This window comes from Pangasianodon hypophthalmus, chromosome 16 (assembly GCF_027358585.1).
Source record: "Pangasianodon hypophthalmus isolate fPanHyp1 chromosome 16, fPanHyp1.pri, whole genome shotgun sequence".
In the NCBI taxonomy this organism is placed as follows: Eukaryota; Metazoa; Chordata; class Actinopteri; order Siluriformes; family Pangasiidae; genus Pangasianodon; species Pangasianodon hypophthalmus.
This window is the reverse complement of record NC_069725.1, coordinates 14,691,419-14,702,946: the sequence shown is the minus strand read 5'-3', so window position 1 is coordinate 14,702,946 and position 11,528 is coordinate 14,691,419. Positions and strand designations below refer to the sequence as shown.

Sequence of the window (11,528 nt, the reverse complement as noted above, 5' to 3'; positions counted from 1 at the left end):
TTTACAGTAGAGATATTTATATATTGCATGCAAGTACTTCATTTTGTACAGAAGTGCTAAGTTCTGTGCTAAGTAGCAGGTAATACAGACTCTGAGCGGTGAAGCCATGAAGGCAGCCATGAGAAAGGGGGTTTTCCTGTTGGTGGGGTTTTGAGCAGAGACATTCCCTCTGCTTATTCTCTTATTCTCTACAACATTAAAAAAACATTAAAAACCATAACAAAAAATATTAATGTTATGTAATTTAAGGGAATACTGTACTATAAATACAATTTTACTTATACTTTATAAAATACTTTTACTGTTTAATTGAAATTCACATTTAATGGAAATCAAAAATATTCATGTGAAACATATTTTTCTACATTTATTTTATTAGTTGTTTGTTTTTAATTTGGATTTGCAAGGTTAGCTCTTAATGTCTATAATTCTGCCTTTCAGTGACTTTGTTTCCTTAGGTTGTCTGCCCTCAGACTTCTACTGAGTTTTGAGTCAACATTTTCAGTATGGGGAACATGTCAGCTGTTGTCTGTTGCAATCATGCATATGCTACAGATGCACTGGACAAAGATTGGGTTAAAAACACTGGGCTATAAGCATCCTCACTATTGTAGTTCAAAATATGTCCAGTAGACGGCAGCATTGTGTTAGTGGGCCTAACAGTGTTAAAAGCTAGACACACCCTCATCTGAGCTCATGTGCTGCAAAATTGGCAAAATACTTTGCTATCTCTCCCAAAATATCAGATACTGATCAGAACTTCATAAATACTGGATGTCTGGAATGTCAGTGGTCTGATGTATTGACCTGCTGGCCATTGTTTGTCCACACCTACTGTAGGGATATGTGAGGATTAAATTGATCAAAAGTTATTCATTGTTTTCATCCCAATGTAGTATTGTAAGAGCAACATCTTGATTGTAGAAGGCTATTTGCAGAGAGGACTCACAGCACAGACAAGAAGTAATTACTTTTTGGCTGTGTGTCTGGTGTTTGACTTGTAGTAACAGTATTGTACTGTCTCCTCTAAAATGACTTTTGCAGACTTCATAGTTTAATTGTCTTCAGTGAAATTAGCCTTAATCCTTAATAATGATCATATTTTGAAATGAAAACAGAACTGATGGCTTTTTGGAGTGAAAGCATATGAAAGTTATTAACTAGAGGGCAAAAAGTTTATTCGGCCCTCTTTTCTTTTCTACACATTCAGACATCCTAGTTGGCGAAGTGAGGACCAAGCAACAGAACGCTCACGAACAGGAAGCGAGTCATCACAACCAGGAAACACCACTAGCAGAGGTGCATATTGGCTCATTATCATAATTGAGCTAATCATACATTATTGTTATTATTATTATTTGAAAGAAAACTCACTCCTCCTATTGCAGGCTCAAGGCGCCGAGAAAGCGAGCGCTCTTTGGAGAATGAGGTTTTCAGCGGGCGTGACGATGAGCCACCCTCTCCAGGAAGCCATGCCTCATCTTCAAAGCAGGATGGGCTTCCCCTGAAGGTGGTCCCAGCCCCTCCCCCTAAAGAGAATGCCTGGGCGAAGAGAAGTGCCATGAGCAGTGGCTCCACCGAGAACGAGGTGAAACCTGGTCCTCCCAAAAGGTCAGAGTCCAAACACTCATATCTGAAATATACTACCTGAAAAGGTCTGAAACATTCCACCCAGTGTTCAGCAGAAATTGCAGACCTAGCACTCATTTGAAGTGCTAAGTTTATTAACACACTGTAGCCATTGGAGTGGTGGATTAATGGTTTTTCATAAATTTTTTTTATTGCTAAACTATAGAAAAATAAAACAAGCATTTAGTTAATAAGCTAGAGAATTATAATTATCCAATAAAATAAGTAAATTAATTTGGGGGCTATTTATTTTTTGATTTTCTGTTTATGGAGGCATATCTCATTATGATACTATTGAGAGTTCTATTTCTAATGCTACTTGTCAAGAACAATGAGTTTGACTGCAGTCATTTTGGCCTGTCTGATTTCAGCTCTACAAGCTCAGCTGATGAGAGAGTCCCCCAGAAAGTCAAAGGTAAGATCAAGAGTTTTGAGAAAAACGGTTGAATCAACCATGAAAGAGCACAATTATGAATGATGTACATTAAATGGCCAAAATATTTGACCATCACACCCATATGTGGGCCTTCCCCAAACTGTTGCCACAAAGTCTGAGCATTACGCTCCCTCAGACTGTCCCCTGGAAGCAATATTCCTTTACATTAGCCATGACGGCAGATGTTTCACATGATTGGCTTAGAATGTCTTTGTATGCTGGAGCATTACAATGTCCCTCCACTGGGACTAAGAAGCCATGAAGACATGGTTTGCCAAGGTTGGAGTGGAAGAACTCAAGCGGCCTGCACAGAGCCCTGACCTCAACCCCACTGAACACGTTTGGGATGAACTGGAACGCCGACTGCACCCCAGGACTCCTCCCCCCACATCAATGGCTGAATGAGCACAAATTCCCACAGATGTGCTCCAAAATCTAGTGGAAAGCCTTCCCAGAAGAGTGGATGTTGTTATAACAGCAGTGGGGCACAACATCTGGAACATGTGCACATATGGTTGTGATGGTCATGTGTCCACAAACTTTTGGCCATATAGTGTATCACTTGTATCCTGTTGCTTATGCATTGGTTACACATTGCATAAATGCTTTATTAAGCCCCTTGATTTTTTTTCCAGTTAAAAAAAAAAAACAAACAGAAAAAGAAAGAATCTTTACTGACATTATACATATGTAAAGTATAGTACAGAGTTTTTCTGTGTATATGCACAGTCTTCCACTCCAATCCTGAAAGATTAAGGAGAGACATGATTACATGAGTAGCTTTTTGTATAGATACAGACTTTTCCTATATTTTGCAGTATTGTGGATGCTTTAGCCACTTTATTTTAAAAAAAAAAAAAAAAAAAAAAAAAAGAACAAGAGTCTAGACAATCTAGTGACTTTTAGAGCACAAGTTAATGACTATTCTGCATTTGATTCTGATTATACGAATCGAGAAAGCAGGTTTGGTCCAATCACCAGTATGTAAAGTCCCAAGGATCTATGATCACCATTGTTTGTCCCTCTCACACACTACTTTGTTTTTCGTATTAAAGCGCAAAAATACTTCACTTTCACAATGCGTACATCCACACGTGCAGCCTCTACGCTAGAGGCATTGTTCACATACTCGCTTGCGTATCTTATATACATCTGGATGATAAATCGACATCCACTCGATGGCATAGCAGAGCCAAAACATTTCTGTCCATCTGGTTTCCAATTTCAGCTTTTATTTTTGGCAATTTCGTGTACTGCGATGTTAGGAGAGTTTTACGGTCTGTTGTAAATCTTTCTGTCGTTGGTGATTGTTGTCGTGATCTGTGTCTCAAATCAAAAACCCTCACCGTACATTGAAAAACATTCACTAATCTAGAAAACCCAGAAGACTGGTATTCAAAACAGACTTTTTGGTAGATTTAAGAGGTTTTTAATTATTGGTACTAACTAATATGAAAACTGGTTAGTGTTAATAATTGATAACAGTCTAGAATAGTACATAAATACATGATTTGAGACATTGTTTATTCAGTTTCAGACACAGTGTTTCATGGTGATATACTGCTTCCACTATTCAGTTTTGGTATTGAACCATAAGGATGCATTGTGTTAATTTCTGAGGACGTGCACAGGCGATGCACCAAACGACCACAGGAAACGCACAGCGGCCATCTTGCAAATGTGTAACTGCGAATATAAATCAGCTTTAAACTCTCTTCTTGGCTATATCTGCAAGTAATAAACGTGAACTATTCCAGCCGTTACTGTTTTCCTTCATGTCTATTTCCCAGCAACTCACTACCACAGCTTCTTTTTGTCAGCAGAAATAGAAATTATAGTATTTTGTAAATAAGTAAATAGTTGGTTTGACTCTCTTTTGTAAATAGATTGCATTAATAGATTTATGTGGTGCTATGACCAAAAATGACTTCTTTCTATGAGAAATGAATCATAATCTATTATTTTTCTCTTCTGATAAAACTATTGTAAATGTCTTCCAAAAATCTAAGTGTTATGATGCGTTCAAATATTAAGTGTTTAATTAAATAATGGCAGGTAATATTGTGGTATATTGGAATCCGCTTTATTGCCCACTTTTATTGATTTTTTTTCTCTGGTAGCAGGAGTGAGGTATCTCAGTATTGGACACACTCCTTCAGACTGTCCCCTGGAAGCAATATTCCTTTACTTTAGCCATAATGGCAGATATTAATTGTGAAACGGTGTCATCTATTCAGTCTTGATAAGCCCACCTCTTCCTCGCTTTACAGAAAGAGGGTGGTCCAGTAAGAAATCTCACTCATAAGAGAACTGGAGATTCATTCATAACCAAAAGTTCTCTTTCAAGAGCATTTCAGTATTTCATTGTGGCATACTGTGACTCTTGAATTGCCAGCCAGGCTTATTTCAAAGGGCAGTGCCAAATGTGATGACCAGCTTGCTGCTACACACACATCATCAACTGATATTCTCTGGAACAAGGCCCAGGATGTGGTCAATTCCCAAGTGGATTTAGCATGCAAACCCACAGGAGACTGCATCCCCCTGCAGGAATAAGCTAAAGTAACCTCCACGATCCTGTTTTCTGACCAGTTTACCCAAGTGACACAAATAGCTGAACAAAAGTCTTGATCTCTGCTGTTCTGTCAACCACCAGTTTCATCTTTTCTTTGGAGGTGAAGGGGGGTGACGATGGAAGGTGTGTAATTGAATCAGGTGGCGCTTTATCAACATATAGATAAACTAGATATTGATAAATGCAGGATTAGATTTCACTGAGCATCACCCAGCAGAAATTGCATACATGATGGGTTAACTGGCAAAGTATGGATGTGACTAACAGTTTTTACAGACTCCATTTTTAGAGAAATAACCTTGGGATCTACTTGATCCAGATGTGCAAAGAGGGGATGAGAAAATATTTAGCAGCCCTTACTCAAGTCCCATGGATCATTCAAGGGTTTGACAGTCCTTTGAGTTAAAGTGCCCGTCTCGTGCACCAACAAATAAGGGGCTGTTGGCCCACTGTCATGTTCCCAAACCTACAGTGGCAAGCCTAAATTTCAGCCAGGTATACTTAATGGTAGAGAATGCTTTCCGTCCGCTTTACTTCCCTGGTCAGGATCGCTGCTGTTGCTGCTTTTGTACATTTTATAAATACCCACAGACTCAGTGACAGGCCGAACAGGAGCAACAAATATTTGTTGGAAAGATATGGATATGAAAGTATGTTTCCTTTAGGTCCACATAGCAAAGATGGGGATTGACGGGATGCACAAACCATATCAAAGCTCCAAGCCTCAATATGCTGCACTTTCTTAAGTAACTGTTCAGTGTGCGCAGCGCACTCTTCTGGCTTGGGAACCAAACCTTGAGTAAAGGCCATGTTGGCTCTCCTCAGGAAATATTGCTCTTATTGCTGATTTATTCTTTCAGAGAAATTATTTTTTCTTTCAAAACCCTTGGTTACATTGCTTAAAGCCCAAATAATTGTTGCAATAACTTTCTCTGTTAGTGAGCATTTCAGCTGTACTGGGGTCCTCTTGTGGTTCGACTTGAGCCTGCATTGTGGACTGCATCGAGCTGCATCCTGTGATTGTTATATGGGAGTGTGTGTGGATGTGCACATGAACTTTGCATTTCTTGTATAAAAACTTTTCTTTTCTAATTCTTTTTCACATCTTGACCATGTGTTCCTGGGTGAGGAAGAATTCTTCTGTTGACATTTTTTTTTTTTTTTTTTTTTGGAGCACAGCATAATGTGGTAGCTAGTAGGCAAATACTACTTTTTGGAGACATGCAAAAGCAGAGAATATTGTCTGTGAGGTAAGATGGTGCCAAGGCAGGCAACATGTGGTGACAGGTGGTTAGCTCACACTATGAACAGTTCAGCTAAACATGTCTCTTGTGCTTGTTGTTTGAGAAGCTTTTGAAAGCAAGATGTTTTAGACTGAGTAGAGGACCTTGCATCATGTCTGCCAGCAAATCTCAGCTGGGGTAATGAATATTGCTTCTCGGGGACAGAATGAGGGGGTGTGTCCCATAGTGAGATACTGAAACACACACTTGAAAGAGAACAAATGTTAAACACAAGATATTTAAAATGAGAATATCTCCTGTTTCTACAGTATGTATGTATGGGATGCATAGATTTGACTGGACAGTGTAGGCATGCATCACAGTATTTACAGAGCTCTTAGTCATTACCACAGATTTTGAAGAGAAATTGCATTTCACTGAATATTACCTGCAATACATATGTATTGTTGCATTCCAGCTGTAGCAATACAATATTAGTGCTAAGGAATTAGTGCAGCCCTTTACTGGGTAACGGCTTTAACTGTCTAACTGCACATTGCTGTACATGCAAACTCTCCTTGCAGATGAGAACAGGGGAGATGGTCCACGTCGGGGCCGCGGCGGGGCTACAGCTCCAGCAGCAGGGAGAGACCGGCGCAAGGAAACAGACAGGTTAGCCTCTACTGAGTAGAATATTGGCCATGGGACAAACAGAACTAGAGTCAATTTGCAGCTACCCTTACATCTCAAATGAATACTTACAAAATTGTTCCCTTGTGGCATTACAATTCCATGCCTTGTAATTTTATATCCACATTACCAGCACTATCTAATTGTTCTGCATCGTATGCTGCATCTAAGCCCAATTTTCAGTAACTTGGGAACTTTGACCTGTATCTGAAATGGTTCATCCCTGATGTACATTGAACCACCCAGCCTTCAGTATGTCAAGTAAAACCCTCAAGAAAAGAGTTAGAAGTTTTTAGCCATCAGACTAAGTGTGGCTTTACATGCATGCCAGAGACTGCTGTTTCAGTCTGTTCTACGTTGCTTGTAGAAAGGACGTCAGAAGAGAGCGAGATCTCAGACCAGCACCAGGGCCAAAGAAATATGAGGAATCTCCCAGTCCTGTGAGTGACAGAGCTCTAAGGCACTTTCTCTGGGTGTGACCTCCTGTCCCATGACCTTATATATTTTTGCCTCTGGGTGTGCCTGTGTCTTTGTCCAAATATTCTCAAATGGATAGCTGCTGTGTGATTACAGTTTGTGTTTATCATTTTTATTCAGTAAGAAGAAGTGGAGAGGTGGCTATAATTAAGCTTGTTCTGTTAAAATCAATATTTCACAGCTTATTGCAATATTGAGTCTTAAATGTAAACCATACATATGAAACCTAATTAGTCTGAACTTGCTGCCAGGCTCCAAATTATTTGCTTTTGTGAAAAATTCCTGCAAAAAAAAAAAAAAAAACCGTAGAGTGTGTGCTTTACATATGAGATTAGGAGTGAATATTTCTAATTCATATAATATTTGTGTGGTTGTTTTAGAGCGAAAAAGGGGCAGATGTTGAACATGATTAAGACTAATGAACTTGAGAAGGCTGAATCTACTACCTCATGTCAGCGGTCGGTCAGAAGCTGCTAATTGTTGTTCAGAGTTGGGCTCTCCAAACAAAACACCATCATCAATTCAAATGATTATACTCACTGGCCACTATTAGGAAAACCATACTAATACTGGGTAGGGCCTCCCTTTGCTCTCAGAACAGCCTCAATTCTTTGTGGCTTGGATTCCCAAAGGTTTTAGATGCATTCCTTTGAGATTCTGGTCCATGTTGACTTGATTACATCACATAATTGCTGCAGATTTGTGAGCAACATGCTCTGAGAAGGCCACCGAATTACGCTGAAGTCATTGTGTGCATGGAACCAGTTTGCAGTGACTTGTGCTTTGTTGCATGGGGTCTTATCATGCTGGAAGTAGGCATTATAAGATTGTGGCCATAAAGGGTTGCATGTGGTGAGCAACAGTAATTGGATAGATAGGTATATGCTGTGGCATTTAAGCAATGCTGAGTACTAGTAAGGGTTCCAGTTTGTGGCAAAAAAACATTCCCCACTCCATTCAACACCACCACCAGCCTGTTGACACAAGACAGGCTGGGTCCATGGTGATGTTTTTCCAATCTTTTTGTCCAGTTTTGGGGAGTCTGTGCCCACTGTAGCCTCAGATTCCTGTTCTTGGCTCACAGGAGTAGAACCTGATGTGGTCTTTGGCTGTAGCCCTTCCACCTCAAGGTTCAACATGTTGTGCATTCTGAGATGCTTTTCTGCTCACCATGGTTGTAAAGAGGGACTGTTTGAGTTATTGTAGCCTTCCGGTCACTTCAAAACAGCCTGGCCATTCTCCTCTAACGTCCCTCATCAACTGCATTTCTGCCACACACTGGATGTTTTTTGGGGTTTTTTGGACCATGCTGTGTAAATGCTAGAGACTGTTGTGCATGAAAATCCCTGGAGATCAGCAGTTTCTTAAATCCTCAGACCAGCTCATCTGGCACCAACAACCATGCAACAAAGACAAAGTCACAGAGATCGCATTTTCCCCATTCTGAAGCTCTTGACCTGTATCTGTATGACTTTATGCATTGTGCCGCTGCCACATGGTTGGCTAATTGTATAATTGCCAGGGCCTTTTCTTTACATATGGGAGCCCTAAACGACAACTTCGTCAGCTATGCCAATCATATTATTTTATATGCAAGAATGAACTGAACTGAGCAAGAACTATATACACAAGGAATTAACTGTCTAAACAAATTAGAAAATATAAGTAAATAAATAAATAAACTTGTAAATATAATATAAATAGAATTAATTTTATTATAAATATAAAGAAAATATAACAAATCTTATAAAATAAATACAATAATAATAAATTACGATGCACTTTAACACTAAAATGTAGCTTTAATTTTTTTTGAGCAAACCTTAGCTGACATACTTTAGACATGACTGGCAGAAGTATAGTTAAGTTGAATTTATTTTAAAAATATACCTGCATCACTTGGTACCTGAAAAATGACTCTTATGTGACCTGCTTTTGTAACAACTCCCAGAATTCCACACCACAACCAAACACCGGCATTGAACTCCATTTCATAGCAACACAACGGACTACAGACTTCACCACATGATCAGTTACGTGACCCACTTCCAAGACAAGGAACCCTGGCAGCTGACCTGTGCTCATTGCACCACAGTTCTATTTCATCTCATAAATGTCTATCTAGAATGTGCGCCACAGAGTATGAGCTGCCTAAATCCCTCTTTAAAGCACTCAGTAAAATCCTCGCAATGTGACAATAAATTCTGTCCCAACAAGTGGAAGAGAGCTTTTGGTGCTGTGAATTGCCTAAAACCATCCAGTCCAACTTGAAAATTTCTAAAAATACACTCACCGAGGCAGATGAGATGAGAGGAAGTTTTGGAGGACAGAAAGATCCAACCGTAGTCACATGCTGCCAAGTGGATAGCTCCATAAGGTGTAGACGTGTATAAGATGAGAAAAAGAAAGCGAAATATGGCTGTATGATGGTGGGATTTGTTGCCCATGGCGCATGATTCGTCACACGTGGTACACGCGTGCATGATACAAGAACGTGTCCAGGTGATTCTTACCACTGCGAGGTGAAATAGAACTCATCACTACACCCTCGATCCTGTCATGATTTAACTAGGAATATTAAGGTAATGACTGATGGCATGAATTCCATACATTGTTAGGACTGAAAAGATTGTGTCGATAAGCAAAAATGGATTAAATGTAGAAGATGGATAGAAATATAAGAGAAACTAAGTAAGGTTTAGGCATTATACAGCTGTGTCTGTCAATTTGTTTTGTTTTCTTTCATTTTCATTTTCACATAATATTAAGTCATATTGTATAGGGATCTGTCATATGTTTACAGAGTCATATTACTGATTACAGAGTACTCAACGGTATGTAAAATGTAACTGAAGTACAAATAATGCACCAAATATCTGCATTAACAGACCTCTAAGTTTCGCAGAAGCTTTTATTTCTTCTTTTCCTTCAGAAGATTCAGACCTTAAGCTGTCAGTCCATTTTTGATACTCTCATATCTCAATCTCATTTATAGTTTGAAAACCTGATTTATTTCAACTGTTTTAATTTGACCAAAGTACCCAACTCGGAAGACTTTAATATGATCAAACTTTTGTCAGTGTTTGGTTACATCTTATCTTCTCTCTCTTTTGGCAGAAATTCAGCTCAGCCAGTAAATATGCAGCCTTACTAATGGATGGCGAGGGAGATGACGCCGAGGAGAATGGAGAATGAGAGATTTGCTGCAGGAAAGTCGGTCAAAAATGAATTATGAATTAATCCTACAGCTTTTTCCATGCAGCAGTGAAGGACCCAGCTCTGCTCCCTTGAAGCAAAACCTGAGGAAGCAGTAAAATTACATGGCAATCTCTTATAACCACCTTCTTCAGGACTGAGCGGAAGCTAGTGGGACAAATACCAGACTCATTTTAAAATAATAGGGTATATGGGAAGTTGGCTAAGATAAATATAACTAATAAAAAAAAAAAAGTGAGGTTTAAAATGAGAGAATGTGATCCCATTGTTGCAGCTGCTCCAGTATACATCACATTTCTAGCACTAGTTTATAAAAGTGGGGCATGACACAAGTTAGGTTCATACCAAAGGCAAGTGTCTTGTTGCTTTTCAGGGTTTATGCCTTTTTTTTTTTTTTCTTTTTTTTTTTCCTCTCCTTACTGATAGGACAGCTGAATGCTGTGCTTCTAGAGACATTGGGACCTGCATGATCTGTTCAGCAGCATTTTATCTTGCAAAATTGTGTCTTAAAGCATATTATATGGGACTTATATTGAGGATGACTTACTAACTGGGAGGCAGAAAGCAAACCATTTCCACACCACATATCAGTTTAGCAACTTCCATCATTGCACCCAAAAAAAAAAAAAAAAAAAACTTTGCAGGATAAACTAACCTTAGTCAGATCCATTCTCATGGACGAGTTTATTGAGCTACCTCTGTGGCCAGCTGTGCCCTCAGAACAAATGTTTTCTATCTAAAAGGATTAAAAGCTTGTTAGTCATTTACAAAATTTTGCCCCTTAATCAAGTCCTTTTAAACATTGGTGACAAATTGCTTTTTGAAACGACCAGTATGGTTTGTGTGCATTCTGAATAAAGGTTTTAATAAAACAGTCACTATTGTGCAGTCTATAGTTTCACACTCTACATTTCTGCTATGTTGAAACTTTCTAGGAAGAACAAAGGAGTACATTTAACATGGAATATGTCTACACTAAAATGATTAAAATCTACACATCAAAAGATATTTAATTGTACCCTCTAGATAATATAACTGTGATGTTACTTTCAAACATGAAAGCAAATCTCATGGATTTACTTTTTGAAACATAAACCACAGAGAATAAATGGACCTGACTGCACACCCCTACAGCCGATTCTGGAAATAATCACATGCCTATGGCTTGTCTAAACTATCGAGAAAACTGATATTCCATGAAGCAGAAGAAATGAAAGAAGCCAGGGGTCTGTTTCTTCTTGTAAAGACAGGAAGTTTTGAGTTTATCTACAGGAAGTGGAGG

The 11,528-nt window shown here is 38.9% G+C and overlaps 1 protein-coding gene across 3 annotated transcripts in view; it reads left to right on the top strand.

The window, feature by feature from the left end:
• The window catches only part of eif4ba (eukaryotic translation initiation factor 4Ba), a 22,073-nt gene extending 10,949 nt beyond the window's left edge, over positions 1–11,124 (top strand). Inside the window, exons 10-15 of one of the 3 annotated variants that reach the window (XM_026920791.3) lie at positions 1,211–1,299; positions 1,389–1,611; positions 2,001–2,044; positions 6,448–6,535; positions 6,921–6,993; positions 10,148–11,124. In XM_026920791.3, coding sequence (XP_026776592.1) covers positions 1,211–1,299; positions 1,389–1,611; positions 2,001–2,044; positions 6,448–6,535; positions 6,921–6,993; positions 10,148–10,225 — 595 coding nt within the window. In that variant the 3' untranslated portion in view covers positions 10,226–11,124. The remainder of the gene's footprint in view (positions 1–1,210; positions 1,300–1,388; positions 1,612–2,000; positions 2,045–6,447; positions 6,536–6,920; positions 6,994–10,147) is intronic. The other 2 variants (XM_026920792.3, XM_026920793.3) reach the window with 2 other exon arrangements.
• The last annotated feature ends 404 nt before the right edge of the window (positions 11,125–11,528 follow it).